Genomic DNA, 22,785 nt, shown 5'->3' with positions numbered 1-22,785 from the left:
AAATAAATAAATAAATAAAATAGAGTTTCTCATAGTCAGTATTTACATGTAATAAAAGGAACACATAATCTAGCACATAAGAAGTCAGTTAATTAACACAAAATTACCACAATATATGGAAAGCATAGATTTGTATTTTAAACTTATTTAATTTCACTTTCCATTGTTTTTAGAGATGCTCTTTCATGATACTTCTGTTTCCCACAGGTATGTAAATACTACTTATTCTGAACTCAGTATGCCAGATATGACTGCATTTATCGCCTGAATGAATAGTTCCAAGAAGCTTAATCTAAATGTAACCAGTTTATACTTCATGATATCTAGTTTATTCTGGACAAATTCCATGAGCAAACGATGGGTTGAATGATTCCTCCAGGTGAAAGCTGCACTGAATATTCAAAGACATTTTTCATGCATACTTTTTCCTCCTCATTTAATAGTCTATCTTTGTATGGGAACTCTTTCCATTATGGACTTTTGTGTGCTTAAAGGTTGGGATTCTTCAAGCCAACTTGAGGAGACTCACCAATGCTCACAGTTTAAACAAACGACATTTAAATAAAGGTCAGCAAAGAATATTCCTCATATTAAGTGCCGATAAAGAATTACCTAAAACCAGAAGCACTCTATTTGAGATACGCAACATGCAAAGTCTCTGTATTTTGGAAATACTGCTAAATGAAAATCATTCATTAATTTACATTTACCTACACTTTTGTAGACTTGTACTGTGATACAACACCTGTACACATAATGAATACAAAATGACCATAAGCTGTGTCTTGATTAGTCATCACTTACACTTTCTTGCAGTTACTTTGCATGTTCATATAATACCTCTGCACACTGTCAAAATTATAAAAACCTCTTGGAAGATGAAGGTCACTTTTTAACAGTGCAGAATGCAATGAACACAATCTAGTTTCTAGGCTTAATAGATACTATTTGTTTGGCATATTTGCTGTCCCATTTTTGCTGTTTCAGATCTTCTAAAATAAATGACGCCTGTAAAAGACCTAGTGAGATTTACTTCTTTCCAAGGAAAAAAAACCCTACTAGATAACAATATTCATAATAGTATTTTAAAACAGCTGAATTAGGAAAAGAATATATATATAAAGCTACACTACTCCTTTAGAATCTTTCTTTTTTTAAAGTATTTGACAGTTATAAAAGCGCTAAACATCTTGAATAATTTGAAATATAAATTAAATTCATCAGCCTGTGAAAATCTGAGTCTTAATACTGGGCAAGATGCTCTTTAATATATTTAAAAGTTCACATTGCTCATAAAAGTAACTTCTTCCTCATTTAGGCAGGAAAATGAATGGAGTCCTCTTCTCCAGGTGACTTTGCCTCTTTGACCTGCCATGGCCCAGTGCTCACTTTATCTGGTGATTCATTTTCAATAACTCCAACAGTATTTGTTCTGACATTTTAATTAAAATACGACCACTACCTCATCCTGATGATAAAAAGGCCTATGTGTCAGTGAAAACTAGCTTTTCAGTGCCTCAGTGCACCTGAGGACCCCATGATCACACAGTTCCTACAGAAGAATTTCAGCCAGGTTCTAAACAATACATCATTTCAAAACTGGATCACTTTAAACATTAAGATTAATGTTATCTCCCCTCCCCCAATGACTAGAAGATGCTAAACTGCAAGCTAATCTTTTCTTCACCGATTGATTCTTCAAAATACATGGCACTGTGTTGAACACTTAAGATATATTTTAAAGGTTAATGGTTTGAAATCAGCAGGCTTTAAATTAACAAACGCAAACATGAAAAGCGCTTGCAGCCCATTTTTTACTTGCAAACTCTAGCTGTAAATAACATATTTCTCTTATATAAGATCTTGTGCTACAAATCCAGTAAAATATTTAAATCTTTGGGACATCAAAATAAAGCTTGCCTATCCTGTAAGCAAAAAGTAGGTAAGTGGGTTTCATTTAACAGTGTTTCCTACTGTTGTACAATAACAATAAGCTTCTTTCTTTTTCGCTATAAGACAGAAAAAAAAAGCTAAAAAACACAGAAAAGCAAGATGATGAGAAACAGAAACCAACTCTTCACAAAACATTTTTGTGGTTACGGAGATCTGAGAGGATAAACAAAGTCCATGTACATAAAATAAAGAGTTTGGCTTCCTCCCCCCCACCCCCCCAGTAGGAGAAAATTCTAACTGAACTCATGAAGTGCCCAGGAATGAAGCTTTACAGCAACTATTACAAGCAAGCAGATTGTGTTTTAAAGTATATCCAAACCTTACTAAGTTGCATATATACAATCAAACACTTCTATGGACAGGGGAGGATTGTTTTCTCATATTAGAACTACAATTTGCTGCAGTTAAGAATGAACAGACTATTTTAAAAGACCGTGTCAGGGTTAGAATATAGCAGCACATTACCTGTTATCTAAGCACTTATCAAAAGTACCATTAAAGTCAAGATCATGAGACTAAATTTCAAGTATTTCTGTGAAACCTACTCAAAGCGTCTCAGAGGTAAGACTGCTTTGTCAACAGCTACCCCTGGGACTGAGAAACTGTCAAAGTTGTAGCTGGCAAAATTTCTCAAATGTAGGACTAAGTGCTACACACTGCAAGACTCCTAGACACTTAATGTACAAGGATCATGGATTTAAAGCTATGCTGCAGCTGAAGAACACTAGGAACACTGTATCATGAAATGCAAGAAACATGACATCTGCCTAATCATCATCTCACTCTTAACAGATTCCTTTGCTTTGAAATGCTGTCATCTAAGTAGCAGCTCACCATATATGTTCATTCTGATGATGGATTCAGATATTCAGTAATAGCTATGTTCTATTTTTCATATAATACATAGTTATTTTTACCTTTTTCTGTTTCAGTGTTTATACTGAATAACTTCTGTACAACAGGCTCTAAATCTTCCCTAGCAGTTTTTGTTGATGGACAGGTTAAGTGGACTAAATCTGTGAAGGAGAACACAAGTTAATTACAATTGCCAGTATGCAGATATATAAATACCATTCACAATTTTTAAAAAGGCACAGTAGGCTGTTAGAAGTCGCTGCTCTTCATATAAATCACTTCCTTTAGCCCAGATTAGGACTGTATTATGTAAAGTACACTGTATATCTATACCACATAAATTGTCTTAAGAGGCTTATCACTGAAGCTTTGCACAAAACTAAGAAGGAACCAAAGCTGCACAAGTACTAGATATGAGCTCATGTACACATACTTACATACTACTTTCCATTCCAAAGTAATGTTAACAAACTCCTGAAAAACAATCAAAAACTCCACAAAACACAAATTCCTTATGTCGTCCTCCGACGTACAACATGCGAGTTATATTCATTCAAACTCTTTCTTTTGAGTTCTTGAGCACACCAGGTACCAATGTCCCAACAACTGCCTTTCACCCATGATTCTTATTCACAACCATACTCTCTCATCCACATAAACCGGAGATCAAAGTACCATCAGTACTACAGACTGAGAGAACATTGTTCCATGAATAGGTGACTACTAATATCAGGAAAAGCAGGACTAGGAAAGAACAAATTCATGTTTGCAATTAAAGATATCTAGAAACTCAAAGAACATCCTTGAGCACATTCCATAGGCCCTGACAATCGAGCAGTTCAGCAACTTACTTAACCCACAAAGACCAGTACTTTAATCAACACCGTTCAATAATGGCTAAATTGGGACTAAGTAGGAATTTGGAATTTTACTCTGCCTGCTTAGGCTACTCACAGTAACTTAAATTACTGTGGTACACAGGCAGTGACAATGAAAAGACTTCTTGTATCGTTAACTAAGTGTTTACAACTATAAACACTGTAACACAACCTATTCTTTCTGTTCTTCCAACAAAAGGAAACATCCAGCTCTAAATCACTGAACTTCATGATTTACTTCCTGCAAAATCTTTTTTTATTACCTTTAAAGTTATGGCTGTGAGTTACAGTCATCAGTATATATTTTGATTATATTTGATTTACTCAGGTATAACTGCATTAGTTACAGCGGTTGCCAACATTTGTCTTCAAGTAATTCTTCCAGCAGGAAGAACGATGAGTTCAGTTCATGATTTCATCATTACAGTCTCAATTTTTAGGGCAAGTGAAGGAGTTTGGTTCCACTCAACTGGCAATACAGATTATGTGCCTGTCATTTATGCAGTGTGATGAAAGAGCAGATGTATCTGTAAACTTATCTGAAATAAGTGCTTGAAAAAGAAATCAGTCAGGTTAAAAGGTATTTACAGATAATTACAGGCAAGTTTGTTTAAAAAAAAAATATTTCCCATAACTAGAACTGAGCTATTTCTAAAATACAATTCATCTCAATACATAAACTTCATTAAATAATGTAGCGTATTTTGTGAAGGAGTTCAAGGAAAAATTAGATCAACATGCATACAACTGAACCCACAGCTTTGTGCTTACATGATTTTTTTTCAGAAACAAGAAAATACTTCGAGTGGTTTTTGGCATTTTAATTACAGCACTAAGAGAAATTCTTGACAGGAAAATCATAGAAAACCAGCCGTGTCTAAGTTTAAAAATAATAATAAAAAAATCCTCACATTTTGACTTAAGAGACTGTAGAATCTTGGTTACAGTGGATGAGTAACAACCTCCTAGAGCTCTCCACTAACATATCTGCCATTCTGTTGAATCTTTAGTAGCCTTAATAATCTCACAAAGTAAACAAAACATGTGATATTTTGTACACTGCAAAAAAATACACTACAATCAGAAGCAAAGTTGATACTAATTTATAATTGCTGTAAAGCGAACAAAACTGTATCCCATTATTAATAAAACTGCAACTTTCAAGTTCATTTGCAGCATTATTATAAAGGCAGTGCTTAATTTTGATCTTAATTAGAAACAAAAGCAACATATCTCATTGTCATGAGAACCACAATAGCATTTTAAAGATATCATTATTGTGTATAAATATAAATGAAGACAAAATGAGTGCAACAAGAGTCCTGTATGATGCTTCCTAAGCACTGAATTACTATAAAAAAGCAGACAATGGACTATTTTTCTTATCTGCTGATAACTTAGTACAGACCTTTCTCAAATAATGAATTACCCAACCACTAGGTAATAAAGGAAATACTGCCACAACTTTATAGTTAAATTTTAAAATTTAGTTATATTTTCTTAAAATTTTGTTCCAGAGTTGGCAGTCAAAAGAAGAAACACAGTTAAGATTACATACACCACACATATATACTTACATGTGTCCTTCATGCATGTCATAGTTGAGGAACACAGCTCAATGACACAAACTGCTGGTTGTCCTAAAGCTACTGGAGGCACTGTCAAAATAGAAACCTACCAAACAGAGAGAGAAAACTCTGAATATGAAGCTGATTTGAAATGCAACTTCATCTAGGCTGTATTAACTTATACTAAAATATTACAGACTGCGACTCTACTAACTTCTATCAAGTATTTAATTAAAGAGGTTCGGTATCCACTGTATTGCAAGTAAAATACAATATTAAGAAATCACTAGTAACTGTTAGATCTGCCCTGTAGAAGAGCTTAGAACATACACACATACACAAAAAAAAGCTACCCAGGCATAGGTACACACAATGAATCATGGAAAGTTACTGAAAGATAAACCTATTACAAAATACAGAGTTTTAAAACCTGTACACTTCTACAAAAACAGATTAATTGAGCTTCCCAAATATTTACCAAGAAATACAGAATAAATATGTGCACAGGCACAAAAACTGTATCTGCTTCATCATCTGCTAAAGTTTACCAATCCTATAAATATGCATTTATGCAATGTATTTATAAAAGCTCTAAAGGAGCAGTTACAATTTCTGTATGTATAACCTGTGATCAGAATGTTCCTATTATGAAAATACTTCTGTTAAAGCAGAGTAATACAGAAGATGACGTAACCAACAGAGTTAGCAAAGGTGAAAAAAAACCTGCAAGTTATTAGACAATTTTAGTTTTCTGACCTATCAATAATTATCTGTGGGATCAACCCTGCAGAGATCATGCATACACATATTTTCACACAAGTCAATAAGGTCATCTTCAACAGCAAAACAGAAAGAAAACCTCACAGCACAGTCCTTTCCAAAACAATGACAGGAATTCTGATGGCAAGAGAGCTATTTGATGGGAATGTGAGGAGTACTTCAATGCAAGACTGCTAGTAACAGTGGTTAGGAAGAATACGCTTCTCTGTCATCTATATTCTAAGCCTGTAGATAATATTTAGTATGGAAGCATGCAGAAAAAACAACACAGAGTGATGACGTTAAAAGACCGACAAAGCAGAAAATTGAAGAGATGTGAACAAACGTGAAAGGAATCTGTCTACAAACATAAATGTTATAAAAAAAAAAACCAAACATTAAATCTTATTCAAGAAACTGTTAATTAATATTGCATGAACCAACAATCATGGAAACACAAGGCAGAACTAAAATTCAGAAGTATTACTAACAGTTTTATCAGTACAAATAGCAGTAGAGACAGCTGACCAAAAACCTCAATTCAAGCAGAAAAAGAGCATAAGCCAATTCATAACAGTTAAGCAGTTTAAACATTAATGCATACAGTTCATAAAGAGCTAAGTGAAACAAAATTGATATGTACCTGCTGCTCTGAATCTGTCTTTAGCACAGATTGATCTGTAATGAGCACTGCTCTGGAGAGCTGCCTGTAATTAAATAAAAAAGAAAAATATGTCATTTCAGAAAGATGAAAAAAAAAAATACAAGTATATAGAAGGAAGAGAAGAACTATTCACAGAACGAGGTTGTGCTTTTAAGTTTAATTTGCAGATTACTTTATATGTTATTGTTTGAAGAGATACACTATGTTTACTGTTTTACTACATACCTGTAACACACATTCACGCATACGCTCTCTGAAAGGTAACTATCTTCCACAATAAAATAGTTGGCACTTATTCTTTGTCCAAAATGATCAACAACTGCTTTGCACCTGTTGAAAGAAATTCAAACCAAATTCATAAATTCAAAGTAACAGAAGCATGTATGTTTTAAATAAGTTATACGGAACATCATTTACATCAGTCAAATGAATTTTCTGCACATTTTTATCATGTGAACCCCTAAAAACAATTGATAAAGAAATCCTACACTATTTGTTCTACATATTATATACCAATTTTTATGTACGTGTTACAATATCAATAACTTCGTGACCTTATAAGGAAAACAGACTTAAATCAACAACACTGCACTGACTGTGCATGAAAATAACATATATTTCACACCTTTTATTTCATGGAAAAGTCATACACCGAATGATTTTGTGGGTGTTACCATTGTGGTGCTATTTTCCCCCCATTGCATATTATTCCCCTTTCAGTAAACATCATGACACACATGTTCTGCCTTAAAATAAACACTGTAACTCCTGTGAACAAGACCATCTATACAACTAGAGAAGATGAGAATCAAACCTAGATAAGCAACATCAGTCAGTTGTCAGTAGCTTTAGCAAGTTTAGGATTTCACCATTGCTTTTTCTAGCCAGAAATGAAAAATGAAGAAGGGTGTAGGCAATACTTACATAAAAATGTAAGAAGTTAATAACAAGTAAGCACACTTTTATAATGCTTACTTCTGGTATCTGTTTCACAGGAATCTGAATGTTACATATATGCTTATATTCCAACGTAACAGAAAACTTGCAAAGCAGTAATTAAAAAATCAAATGGTGTAAATACTGCTTAACTTCAAACATGCAGCACTTTTCATAGTTTCATGCACATTCTGTTCAACATGTGTTTGCATTTCACTTGCAACTTTAAGAAGTTTTTTCTTAATGTTAACCTGATTTCTTTCACAAGCCCTCATTTGAATATTGCAAATAAACAAGGAAATCAAGCTGCTACAGTTCTTACCTAATTATAACCTTTCTTATTGTTTACGAAACAATTTCCCCTGCCACCCCCCCTAAATGTAATCGAAGGAAAAAGGTTGATTAAATGTCATGTTATATCACTCAAAGCCAGCAAAAGTAGCTACATGCTTTTTATTTTCCTGCTAAGTGTTGTTTCCTCTCCTTTGTTCAGGAACAGCTATCAGGCTGTGTGTTTGATAAGATTTTGAACAGAAAAGAGACAGTGCTTTTCATATCAGTCTCCACTTTACTTCAAAGGATGATGCTGAGAAAATTTCTTTCAAGTACTGCATCCAAATATGGAAGACACTTATGCACTGACATTATCAGGTCTCTGTCATCTGATATGTGTTGGGACAATGAATCATACAGAACTCTCCATTGACCTTCTTTCAATGTGTCTAGATAAAAGGATGAAAATTAGAATCCATCTCCTTGCAGTGCCACGAGTTATAAATGTACTTTATAGGGCTCATTATCCAAACTAATGGACTAAGGGCGACATCCTTGAAATGGACTTACCAGCACTGACAAAGCCGGTATGCAGTATTTCAAGACAGATATGTAAATTACTGTGTGTTTGCTATGTCTTTTTATTACAGATGTATAAATTTCCATTTCTCATATCTCTTCCACTTTTGAGACATAATTAAATAACTGGAAACATATTTTAAAAGGAACACTAATAATAGACATTTATTTGATCAATACAACACAAGTAACCTAAAATACTCGAAAGTTCATTGGACAAAGCCAAATAAGTGAACTATAATAAAAACAAAGAAAATAATAAAAAAAGAAAATAATCAATAATCATCATGAATACATTCAATTTGCTTTAACCTCAAACTAAGCAGCATGGTGGGTATTTTCTAATTTTCTAAGAACGCATTAGTTTTCCATCAAAAGTGCAGGAAGTCTTGCATGTATTCTAGGATACTGGGCATAATCTGACAGGATACAATAAAAAAGAAAACCACATGTGAATTAATGAAACTTTAAAACAAGTCCATCTAAAAGTCTGCGATTTCATGCTGTCTCCTCTTACTTTCAAAAAGGGCTACAATAACATGCTAAAAATAACTGGGGACGTTGGGACGATAATCGACTGCTCTCTATATATACAATTAGGGATAGTAAAATACAGTAGAAATGCAGTTCTACTAGATACTGAACTACTTGTTTGTTTTCTCAGCTGGACAGAATGTTAGCCATGTCTGGAGAAGAGTTGGAATGAACTTTGCCAATACTTTGGCTTAGATTAAAATACTAAATGGCAATAAGAAGTTTGAGATGAAAGTCAAGGCTTGATCTATAAATTCTCCTTACATGTACACTGAAAATAAATAAAAAACTAAAACCTTAATAAAATTTGTAAGTCTACAAAAAATGTTTATAAATTAGCCATAAACGCTACACAATTTGTCCATGTGTATTTTGTTTAACTTATTTGTAATTAAGACAAACCACTAACATTCCTACATACTTTCTAGCTTGCTTTTTCTACTGAATGTTTTCAAGTTTCCAGTTACAGCTGAAAAATGAACAGAATCTGCAGGTAGACTAATGACTGCTAGAACTTATGTTACACACCATGGTAACTTACAGAGGTGTTAAACAAAAAAAACCACTATGGAAAAAACTATGGGTTGATTTTTCTTAGCTCAACTTTAAGCCTGCCTACAGGCCTGATACTGTAAAAAAATTTATCCTAGAATAAGAGGGCAGCATAGTTTATGACAACAATCTACCTAAAAACTCATTAAAGTCTTTTCTCTTGGAGTGACATGCATTATCAGCAGAGATTAATCTGATGAGTCTTTAGGTGAGCTCCATTTTTAAAAATGCAATAACAGAGGGCTTTGTTGTCATCTGATGAAAATCAATTAGAGTAGGTAAGGCCACAAGGAAAACTAACATTACTCATCACCAGCCCCTGGCAGCTGAAATGATTTGTCTTCCAAGCTTGGGTGATCAGGAGCTGTAGTAATATCACAGGGAAATTAATTTAGTTTCTATATTCTAGACCCACTTTCCTTGTTCTGGAGGACCTATACACAAATTACTTTTAATCAAGGTTGATGTGTTATTAATATCAAGGAGGATCTTTGAAGAATCCTTTTTTTTTTTTTTTTTTTAAATTGACCAAACATTTTTCATCCGTATTTTGTATATAAACAGAAGGTTACTTATACTATCCTTACCGTCCTGATTCTTTGTCCACTACAAGGCACTGCACGGAATGGCGAAGACAATAGATACCACCAAATACAGCACACATCCTAGAAACACACAAAATAAAGGTTACTCCTATCACATCTAACTGTAAGCAACGTGAACAAGGCCAAGTACTGTGCACACTGTCACATTAAAACACTTGAAATCACAAGTCTCAGTTTCTGAATCAGACAACCAAAGCTTAATCAAAATAAGGCATATCTTTCATGTTGCTTTACAAAACGTTTGTTCACTTTGTATTTTTTTAAATTGCATTTACCATAGTCTATATTGTTACACTAAACAGTGTAGGCATTTCACTGGCTACAAGTAGCTTAAATTTTGAGGATAACAGAAGAGGGCACTTAAAATCTCAAGAGTGTTCTCTTACAGTCATTCCTCCGACTTCTGTGTATGCTAAGATCTAGCTGCTATGTATAGAATAATAAGGAAAAAAAAATGTTCTAACCAGAAAAAGGAACCAGGTTCACAAGTCACTATTTTTAAAGCTATAGTAACTAAGCTGCTGCAGTTTTCCACTTAGCAACAGATCCCAATCACACAAGAAAAAGAAAATTACACTATCTAAACATTAAGCCAGAACTACAACTTATCTGTTTTTATATTGTAAGGAATCTGACAGTTAAATATTACGATCTATTTGATTTAAAGTGTTAGGAAATTACTTTTGAACGCGCTTATACCAAGTCATACAGGATACAGATTTCATTAGAGATTCCGTAATAACTATCTGGTCAGGGTTCTGTTCTTGGCTTTGACACAGTGGGATACACACAGTTAAGAACGACACTGCTGCAGTAGGGGTCAGCAACTCAGATTCAGTCCTCAACAGGTACATTTTAACACTCATTGGAAGAGGTAACCTGCAACTACACCTTGCATGCATTCCTGCTTAGAAACATGCTGCTCTGAGTCCCATGCCTTCTATCTTCATCTGTGTTTCACTGTGGACTACTTATAACTAGGCACAGAGACTAATCTGCTAAGACAAATCACACTCGGATTCTCCACTTCTTTTAAAAAAAGTCAACGAACCATCTTCTTTGTTCCATACCCAAAGAATTAGTATGACAGCACCTGAATGAAATGTAGGCTTTCACATGAAGCGAGCCCACTGCTAGGTTTCATCACTAGCCAGGATGCCTCACCACCACTCACCAAAGTTCTTTACCAGATGAATTTGCACTGTGCACAAGATCCAAAATTGCTCCCCCATAAAGCAGTAGAAGTTCAGGTGGTCTGGTGATTAACATGATCTCGGGTTTATCTTCCCCCACCCTAACTTCCTAAATCTTCCAGGCTAATCCACTGGGGGTTAGTTTTCAAATGATATGATGAGACACAAGATAATTAACAAAAACTACCAAAAAGAAAAAAATAAATCACATATTATTTTAAAAAAAACACATTTAAAAAAAACAGGAAGAGTATTTTCTTTAAATTAATGTGCAGTAAAAAAAAGTAAATAAGTTACAAATAAACATAATTCATCCAGCCTTGGGAAAAGGATTTTCTTAATTCTCAGTTTGGTAACCAATTTTCAGACCTATTGTTGAGTTCTAAGAACTGCTGAGTTCTAACTTACAAACGTACAAAGTATTACTGAAACTTTACAGTAAGTATGTAGAAATAACACTCATTATTCAACTAATGCTTGTCATGTTCTAATTTGCTGATGAACTTCAATTATTCCACAGGTGTGAAACTAAAAACAAGTTTTAATATGAACATATTCCCAAGTGAAATTGACATTTATTTTCCTTTGTTAAAAATGTGCCTTATTTAATAAAAGATACCAACTGACAAGTACCAGAAAATCAATTTCTCCAAAACTGTTTTCCATGTCTTCCCTATCATACCACTGTATGCACTGTTTGTTTGTAAAAGCAGCTCACAGAAAACAGTCTGTCAGGAGACAGCAGTCTGCACAGAAATTAAAGATAAAAGCTGTAACTTATCCATATTCCTTCGTCAATTCCATGACCATGCAATGAGGCACTGCAAAAAAATAGGGATGCAGAGAAGATTGTGTTCCTCACACTGATATTATGTCTTGAAAGATATATTTTATTACATACTAAAGATATTTTGCAGTACGGAAGAACTTTCATTGACATTTCACCCTGACACCAAACATAAGAACAAATCCAACCCAGTAATGTCACACGCGTAACTTCAATGGATGATAAACTTGGAAGGAAAGAAAAGCTTGATGTTGCGAGCCTGACTTCCAAAAATGGAAAACATACTGCTACTGGAAAGCCATGTTAGAGAGTTCAAGGACAGTTAATACCATGATACCTTTTAAACAGTATGAATAATGCAGCACAGCAATTGGCTGAAGTGTGTTAACAGCACACATCTCTTCCGAACTGTACTCTAACAAATGGTCTATGGAAATGCAAACAATATTTCTTACTTGCTTCTTGCCAAATCTGAAGATCCAGTACCCTAGAAACACCACTTCTGTCCACAAAAATTCATCATATTGAATCCTGCTCTTATTTATCTGGATGTTGTTGAACATGACACAAAATAACATCCACTGAGGAATTATTACAGAGCCTTGAGACGCTGGCTTATTGTCCATATTGCTGCAAAGAATGACTTCTAAACCTGTAATCCTGATAAAACCTGTATCAGGATCTTTCAAACCAGCTCTGATAAATTTATTTCATATGGTATAACAAAAAATTTGTACTGTTTCCTAACTAGAACTAAGATTACCTAGTTCAATACTGTAGCGACTATACTTTTCCTCTCACTTCAACTACAGTAAAGATTGGTGGTTGTTTGTTTGTTTTTAATATAAATAAAAACACTTTATTTTTACTAGCAAGCTTTGAAAGAACTTTGCTGCTTGGCTGCACAAAAATGTGCATTACTTATTTTCAAGAACAGACTGCTATCCAGCAGAGGAGGGCATGACCTGTTTTCACAGTAGGCCAGCGGAAAGTGTTTTTTAAATGAAAATAGGAATGAATTTTGACTGTATTGTATTAAACAACCATGAAGAGCCAAAATACATATTAAAACAGCTCCGCCTGAAAAACTACATATTGAGAAAGAACCTTCCAAAATTATTTAGATTTGAAGCTGAAATATTAACTAAGTGTCATCCCAACGACCTATGGCAAAAGAAAAATCACTGTGCTAACATTACTTTCATACAATAGGCTATTCAAGAAGATCTGAATCCACTTCAAGCACAAGGGAACTCTTTGTTATCATTAACCCTAAATGACAGGCATTTAAACTGATATTACTCTAATTAACTACTGCCTACAACAATATTTTAAGTTTTGCTGAAGGATAACAAGAACACTGTACTCTACTTCAACTTTGCCCCAGGGACATCAAATCATATCACAACTATATTAACAGTTTTGAAACATTTTGGCTGTCTAGCCCTCCCTCATACGCAGCCTTTAAATGCCATTTCAGTTCCTATCAAGGCAAGAATCAGTAGCTGTAATTGTTAATACAGCTGTGAAGCAATTGTACTTATTAAAAGCTGATTTCTGACAACGCATTCGTGATGATTTATGAGTTTGTATATAATTGGATTATTCTATTAATTTTTCTGATTATTGTTTCAGCTAATACACTGAAGGTCACTTACAAAATAAATCTTCATTACATTTCACAGAAAGTAACTGCCTCCAACTAGTTGTTTTCTTTAATTAAACACTAATGTAACATGAGAGGAAAATAGGCTTCAGGGTTGCTGCATCTGTTGCAACATGAGGAGTTTACCACTTTGATGTAATGCTCTGAGATATTAATTGAACAAAAACAGAGATGTCAGATGGAGAGATGTACTATTTTCAACACTGAGATATCAAAAACACCCTGAACTTGCAGACCACCCCTAATTTGAAACTACATAAAAGAAGTGGAAAACTGTATCACAAAGTATAGTTTCACTCGTATGAAAACGTTTTTACTTCTAGCATATATTTTGTCTTCCTTTTTATAAACTGTGTGGAGGGATTAATTAGGAAATATTTTTCTTGACAGCTGTACAGCTCTCTGCAGCAACTATTTTCTTAAAGATGAATACTGTATGAACAGCACAGAAAGTTTTGGAGGAAGATCAAAGAAAAACATGCCAAGGCCTGAATTAATGCATTGTTTTCTTTCAATTTATTTTTCCCCCACACAGACCAACCAGTATCCCTGTTCTTATGTTAAATTGTCTGTTTCTTAAAGGTCTCAAGGACTTACTTAAGCAATTCCTTCAATATTGCTTTATGTTCTAAATACATCAAAAAGTAGAATACAGACAAATGAATTAACTACAGTGGCTACTGTTAAAAGAAGTAATTTCTTTCAAAACGGAATATATGAAAGACAAATTGCATTATGTGCAGCGATCACCTTGGTGAAGAAAATAAAAGTAAAAGCCAGCACCAAAGAAATACTTAATACTGCCACCTAGAACTGCTGTGGCATTTTTAGTTAATGATAATCAGTGACAACAAATACCAGCAAAAGAAACAAATTCTGACTTTTTCCTGGAGACTGTTCAGCATTCCTGTTAAGTTTAAAACATGTGATGAATTTATAGTTACCCTAGTTAACAAATCCAATTAACAAAAGCATCAAAAAGTTTTCTGCAGGAACCAGAATTCTTATGCCTGTACTTATATAGCATGGGAGCTTCTTTTACCAGATCTTGGCTTCTTTCCTAGTACTGCAAGAAAGAAATTCTGGAACTCCAATCTGGCAGAGCTATATGAGAGCTGCTATAATGGCAGAGCTCCCAGTTGGAAATAATAGTGAGGGACCTCTGTAAAGTGAGGACCTCTGTACCCTTCATTTTCACCGAACTCTTCTCATGGAGAACTAAGAAATAGCTGTTCTTGTCTGCACGGGTATAAGGACATTACATAGAGAAATACTTATTCCTATTTATGCCTTTAAATAGTTTAGATTTCAGCCCTTCTTAAATACCATATTTAGAAAGAATGTTTACAGAAAATTTACCGAACTAACCTTATACAATAATGTACATAAAATAATTACAAGAAAAATCTCAGTTAGAGTGAAAATGATATGTCAATTACAAAGAATTAAGACAATTTACTGGGGTAAAAATATAACCCCCCAAAAAAGTCTATGGGACCAGTTCTAATATGAGCAGTTACAGAACCATAAAGTGGCTCAAGATTTTGAAAGGTCAAAAACCATAATGTTCCAAGTGTTCTTTCTTAAAATAACAATGTTTTTACTCAAAATAGTATGTCCAATGTATTTAATTGATACTTGTGCACTTCGTTTTGCAAAATTATTTCAGAACAGGCTTCAGAGGAAAAGGTACGATAAAATTAACTTATATTTCAGTTGTGTACTCCTGACTGAGTTTTAGGCAAAGCTCCAAAATAAAGTATAAGACATTTTAGCCATATCACAGATGTACTAGTATCACCATACAGCTGTTAATTACCAGAATCTAACAAAAAAAGTTGCTTAATACTGGCTTAGTAAATAGGAGAATTATGTGAGTATTTTCTCAGGATGTTGCATTGAACACTACTTAGAACTAAGTACAATAAACAGATGTTATACTCAAACAGATTATTTTTATGTCAGTAAGGTAAGGATCCACCAGACAATATATTCAACTACATAATTAATAAGTATCCTACTAATTAAGTCCAAAACCATGTGTAGATTGTAAGTCATTACCACAAAGCAGGACAAAAAAACCCACAGAACTGTTCAGTGGTTTCTCTACTTCTGTGATGGTAATTAACTACAAACACACATGAAGTGTGATCTCTATGGAAGGTGAAAGTAGGAGACCTGTCTGGCCTTAACCTCTATAGATCTTGCAAAAGAAGAAGCCATTCCTCAAACAAAGTCCTTTATCTGCAATTAAACAAGTTCTGCCCTCAAAGAGGGGGTTCAGAGATTCAGACTGTAGGGCACAGATGCTAAAAAGAGCAACTGTAGAAACCAGTCACTGAGCATTAAGTCATCTACAAAATGCATCTATGTTCTCTTGGCTTCCAAAAAAACACCTTCCAAATTCAAGTTACCTTAACCAAAGATATTCATGGACTATCTTACAAATTTAGTAATGTTTTGGAGACAAGTTTTCTCTGCTGTCTACTTTAATCAAAATGGTCTCTGCTAAACTATATTACAACTATCTATCTATCTATCTATCTATCTATCTATCTATCTATCTATCTATCTATCTATACACACTATATTCACATCTCACATTGGTTGTTTCCATGTCTGCTCATAATACTGTAACATATCAATATGTCTGAACCTTTTAACATAAGGTAAATTGTGCTTACCCACGTAAACTGAGAGTAAAAGACAATTTTTAACTGAATTTTTTTTTTTTTCACATCTAGCTAGGGCTCTAAAACGTATGTATTTTGTCAACACTGTTATGATTCAGAGCATTCCATATTAGCTGGAGGCCCTTAGGAAGCACAAACTTTTGAAGATGACTACACTTGTGGTAAGTAAAACATTAAGTATAAGAAAAGCTCTCATATTTGTAAATAATTTTTAACCAAATGTCTCACTGAGATAATAGATAAATTCTAGAACTGCAATGTATTCTAAAAACTTTCATACAATGCATTAGAATGCATTCCGCAACAAAGGTTATTTCCAAATTAAAAGTCTTTTCCTGTCAAATCCTGAGAAATAATGTGGGCAAGGACACAAAAGCATTCCATAGCTTTATTAACGACAATGCTCACTGATCTGTGAATAACCCGAAAAAAATGAAGATTATTGAGTTACTTTACCAATCTATCCATCCATCACTAGAGAACAGGTTTCAGCTTGATGGATTATCACACTTCCATGATGTTTATCCCAAGAAAGAGTTTCTCCTTAGGGGGAAAAATAAACAACTGATCCTACAAAGTCATGCTAAACACTTGCCCATTTGGCATTCATCTATGAACAAACTGAAAAGAAGTATTTCGTCTTTAAAAGCCAAACTGCATCAGGAATTTTATTATTTCACTGAACTGCAAGTAAAAATGAAGTAATTACAAAGAAAGCAGCACAGCAGCTTCTCTTTGTAGTTCTCACTTTGATTAAGAGCAAGCAATAATGGCAAGTGGTCAGTAATTCTAAAGTAAATTTTCTGAACATGATTTATTTTGAAATTTAGAACTTATCTCTCAGATACAGCCTATGCTTTAAAATCAGCTGTGATTCTTTCCTATTAGCACAGAACTGCAGATTTCATGAGTCAAATTTGTCATGCAACTGTCAGGAGGAAATAACAACACTGGTTAAATTTAGCAATAACGCAAATATTTTAATACAGACAAGTTATGCATATTGCTTACATTAAAGACTTGATACTCATTTACAGGTGTTATTATGAATTTTTTAATATATCAATTTCAAATGCATATTACATTTAGGTTTCCCAAGATCTGGCTTTAATTTTACATTACCAAAAGCTTCCTAAAGATCTTAGCATGTACATAATTTGAAATATTAAATACCTAAGACAATATTAGAAGCTTCAATATTTGTTGCAGATAATGGCTGAGATGTAGGGGTAAAAACTGACTATTCATTTTAGAAATGCATAAAAGAACTTTGCAAATCAATAGCATAATCCATCGTATCTCAGCCTAGACTCAATCTATTGTAAATTAAGGGATTAAAAGGGACAAACAACCTTCATCAAATCTTTATCACAAAATTATAACTGTCACCGGCTCTGACACAAAATGACTAACTTAAGACTAGAATCTCTAACAACTACTTGGGGGAAAAAAAAAAAAAGAAGTGATATTGCCCACAACATGAATACACAATGTAAAAGTTCAGAGCCTTTCTATAGGAAATGCAAGACATTAATTGATTACCCATACAAGTCAGTGGATCATTAGTTCCCATGGCAAAGCAGCAGAAGACCACCTATTACCAGGACCACATTTGTCAATTCTAGGATGACTATTAACAAAAAATAAGAGCAGGGTGTGTCATCCTTCTAAATCTTTCATATGCAAACAGACGATTTACAAACAGTCTCTAATTCTCTCAAAAATTTTAACTGGGGAAAAAAAACGCACCTCTAATTAGAAAGGCCAGTTTCCGTTTGGATGCTCATATTTGCACGCAACCAGAAAAAAAAATCCGAAAACAAACTGAAGAGAAACTCAAAGACTTGATCAGAATTCAGACTGTTCACAAAGCAAGCATGCGGAAAAATTACAGAAGCGAGGTCACAACTCAAAATAAATAGCCCAGTATCTGGCAGTTACTTCAGATTGGTTTATATTTAATCTAAATATCTTACTTGTCCCTCAGCTACAAAGGGAAAATCAGAAGTTGACCATTTTTAAGATTTAATCCTTCATTAGGAAATGTTTGGGGGTCATTTCCTAGTCACTTCCAGAAGTATATGAAAAACAAGAGAATCACTCCATGCAATACAAATGCTGCATTAGTGAGGCCTTTGAGCTTACAACAATGCCCAACCATCATCTTTCTTCAGAGATATATTAAAGTTGTAATAGAATTTCAACAAACACGTTAACACAGCAAACAACAACACATACAAATTCCTGCAGCTGCTTTGCATATATTCCAGTGAAGTTTTAGTGTCGTATGCTATCTATAGCACATCTAAAGGCTTGGTATGATTTTCCTCAAATTGTAGGTTATTTTTTCATTAATTTATTTTCACCAAGCATAACATATTCTACTTCGTTAGAAAAGAAGGAAGATAATGGTTTCATACCGACAAGTTTGAACCAAAGGCAGTTTGTAATCAAGCTAGCAAAGTTTTGCTTCTTGTCAGCCTGGAATAGTATGAGGCCTCCAACGACCTTACTTATACCACAGATTCAATTTATAGAGACAGAAATCTCACATCTGCACCTCGTCACATGTGGAGGTTCATTACAGTGATATAAAAGTTTAATTTTCTCTCCTAAACCATACCTGTTTAAACCAATAAAGAACTAACATCGCTTTTACTCACTCAAATGTCATCAGTAGTTATGAAATGTTGTACTGTTTATGCAGAATTCATTTGGAATGCAGGGATGTGACTTACAAATGTCTTTGACTCATTCACATAAATATGCATGCATGCCATTTATAACAGTAGCCTTGATGAGAACACACAGTGTAACTGGCTGCGAGAAACGCTTAAGAGGTTTACATTAAAACAGAATATAGAACAGCGGTTAGAAATCACAGAACAGGTGACACCTTACTCTGATAACCTGGTGATAAAAACTGTAGGGTATGATGTATTGGTTGTGGCATTACTACTTTACAACACAGTTTGAATAGCATTCCTCCAATACTTCTCAGTTTTAAAAAGATAAAATACCCCAGGCAGACTAAATATATTAATTGGAATTAATAAAAATAATAATAAAAAAAAAAATTTAAAAATGGTGCCTGCTTTCTAGGCTCTTCACTTAAAAACAAAGCCATTCCAAACTTCCTAATTTTTTACCTAAATGGTTTACATAATCTTTATACAAAGCTTTTAAAAACGTGATTTCTTGATCTGTGAGTAGCTTGCTTCAACAATTTATATACTCTCCTCATCATATTGATAAGACTTGCAATTCAACAAAACCAAATCAAAACTAAAATGCAGCAAACAATGGGTATGGTGTTCAATCTAGCTGAAGATTTCTTGTGACTGTCAAAGAGCTTTCCGATAAGAAAGTCCTACCTCTGGACACCACTGTTTATAATTCTTGAAATATATTGCTGGTGTACATCAGAAAATTGCTTGTACTGACTATTAAACCAAATGAAGCCAAAGGGCTTTAAAGACTGAAAGAAAAAAATATTAGGAGAATTCTAAGTTGAACTTCAGTAATTTTTTTTTTTTTTCAGGTATTTGAAGTCCAAGAAGGTCTAAGGAGACTGATGGCAAGACTTGTGCTTCTGTAATGGCTCTGATAATCCTTTGACTTTTCATCTATTGGTCACGTACTTGTATCTAGTAACATAACGTCCTGGTAGAACAGAAAGACATCCCTAACACCCACAAACAGCAGTTCTATAACATGATTATGCCCAGAATACTTATCAGAAATTTGAGTAAATATGTAAAAAAAAAACTTGCTCACTAATTCTAAGTGCTTAATTACATAATCCCACCTACTTCTGTTTTTTTTTCCTTCTTTTTAATGTCTTTAAGGTACATGTGAAAAGTTACTGGAAAAAATTATCAATTAAAATTTTCATTTAATGTAGTAGAGAACAATTCCTAGTAGCCTAGTGAACTAATGGAACCACTAGACAATTCATATAGATGAAGTATACAAGTACACAAGTACCAAGTACCCTCCACAATAACACCAGTTGCTGTTGCAGTCAGCTACTTTATAGACACCCTCCATGAAGTACAATAAATAGTCTAGAATATTTCTATCAACATGTAGTTACACCCCATGTATGTACTACTACAGAAGCTCAGACTGCTACCCACAGCTCAACTGGAAGGGCTAAAGTTGATCTTGTTTTATTGTGACATCAATATAGGTTTTGCTTGTTTAATTACTTTCTAACGCTCAAGTAGCAGAGAGCATGTCCGTTATTTAAGATGTTAGCATGTAAAACTGCAGTCAGTGTGTCTCAGTAACAGGGCTTTATGACGCCTTTATGTGCTGTTGAAGTTGTAGGAGGACATTTGTGGTCTATACATGCACACAGTCAAAATTATCCCAAGAGAATCAGGATATGAAGTCACACTGGTTGCTCCATGTGTACACAAGGGTGAAAGAACTGCGTACTATTTTATTTAATAATAAACCAACTATACAATAGTACTTTCTTTCTTACAAAACAAAAACAACAACAACAACAAAAAAAAAACAAACAGACAAACCCATTCACTATTTAGTATCTATAAAGGGACAAAAGAAACTCCAGATGCACTTTCAGTACTAGTTCATAATACAAATCTATGACATACATCACCTTGTAACTTCAATTAGACTGAAAGGTAAATTTCCTTAACCTACCAAAATGCATGGTCATCTCAGACAGGCATTGCTATTAAGTCTCATCTGTCAGTTTTAAAAAGGAACAGTCAAGTACAACTTAAATAAACTCTTGTCTACTTCCCTATTACAAGTATTAAAATGGCATAATTTACAGCATTTCTGCTTCTCTCGATGAAATACTCTTCAAAACCCAGTTTCCTGATCTCATAGCAAAATGCTTGACTACCCTATAATTACTTTTACTAAACTATGATTATTATTTTTTTGAGACTCATTACTTCCTGACTTTTTTTTTTTTTTTTTTTTTTGAGGCTTTTCATGAAAATACAAAGTCAACAAAACCAACATGAAATTGTTAGTGAGATGTCTTCTACTGGATGATGTCTATCAGCTTAAGGTTACCAAATATTTCCTGTTTTGAAGATGGGTGTTAAAATAAAATGTTAAGACCTACCTGCAAAAACACTGTGGAATCTCTCCTTGACCATAGAGAGGAAACAAAAATGGTGTGTTGCCATACCGGCCAAGGCACTGAAGAAACTTTCTTGTTGCCTGAAGACCTTCAAGAGTATTGCAATCATTTTCCGAAACCATTGCAATAGAATGAAGAATGAAGTGCTGCAAGCTAGGCGTTAATTTTCGTGTTTTTAAGAACTGAGCAAATGTACTGTTCTTGTAGTCTGAGGAAAAAAAAGGTAAATTCATGTAAAGGGCATAGCACATCCGAATTTTCTCACAAAAATATTTTTCTTTAGGCTGAACTATATTAAAATACACAAAGATAATTATAAAAGCAAATGAATTCAACAAACATTGCTCAAAATGGATAAAGAAAATACTCAGAAGAAAGAAACAGCACAGCATTAAGGTATTTCAGAATAACACAAACCCATTGCATAAGACAAACACTCTAAAGAGCAACATCTAAATACGGCTACTTCTACTTATTCTGCTATGTTCATCAAAATATGTTTTCTAAGAAGGAAAGAAATGTGAGAAACTGTGCACATAAATTCATTGGTTTTGAAGTGCCTGAGGATGGTAAATTACTCAGATCACCTGAAAGACACACATACTGATGAATCCAGACTGACTTAGTTATTAGATTGTACACATATGCACAGAAGAGCCATTCAAATCATTTTTTAGTTCACTTACTCCCAACAAAAAATAAAAGAGAATAAAATAAAATAAAATAAAATAAAACAAAATAAAACAAAATAAAACAAAATAAAACAAAATAAAACAAAATAAAACAAAACAAAATAAAAGAAAACAAAATAAAATAAAACAAAATAAAAGGGATGAGATAAACAGAAGCCAGAGATGAGGAATTTCCCCTTTAAATTAATCCTATTGCTGATATATTTTTTAATTCAAAGAAACACTGTCTCCTAAGACAGTTAATGTAAGCATTGCATCTTAATTATACATCTCTAAAAATATCAGTCAAAAATCCAGTATTTTTTCAGGAAAGTATTTCAAAACCATTCACAGGTTTGGTCTTAAGCTCATTTCAACTATGTGAAAACTCACAGGAATCAGACGAACGTCCACCAATGCTGTGCACAGTACTATCAAGCCACGTATTCTGCTTAAGACTCAATGAATGTTATTATGAAAGCATCCTACTA

General features: G+C 33.8%; 1 protein-coding gene across 2 annotated transcripts in view; it reads right to left on the bottom strand.

Annotated features, from left to right (window-relative positions):
• Positions 1 to 22,785, bottom strand: part of CHM (CHM Rab escort protein) — a 53,536-nt gene that overhangs the window by 6,744 nt on the left and 24,007 nt on the right. For both annotated transcript variants that reach the window (XM_085544604.1, XM_015860408.3), the window contains exons 8-13: positions 21,606 to 21,831; positions 10,139 to 10,216; positions 6,903 to 7,007; positions 6,657 to 6,720; positions 5,264 to 5,360; positions 2,871 to 2,969 (exon numbers count right to left, since the gene is read on the bottom strand). In XM_085544604.1, the coding sequence (XP_085400730.1) occupies positions 2,871 to 2,969; positions 5,264 to 5,360; positions 6,657 to 6,720; positions 6,903 to 7,007; positions 10,139 to 10,216; positions 21,606 to 21,831 (669 nt within the window). The remainder of the gene's footprint in view (positions 1 to 2,870; positions 2,970 to 5,263; positions 5,361 to 6,656; positions 6,721 to 6,902; positions 7,008 to 10,138; positions 10,217 to 21,605; positions 21,832 to 22,785) is intronic.

The sequence above is a fragment of the Coturnix japonica genome, chromosome 4 (genome assembly GCF_054131305.1).
Source record: "Coturnix japonica strain WE chromosome 4, WE-NBRP24, whole genome shotgun sequence".
NCBI classification, from domain to species: domain Eukaryota; kingdom Metazoa; phylum Chordata; class Aves; order Galliformes; family Phasianidae; genus Coturnix; species Coturnix japonica.
The sequence above is the reverse complement of the archived record's forward strand: the minus strand, read 5'-3'. Positions and strand labels throughout refer to the sequence as shown.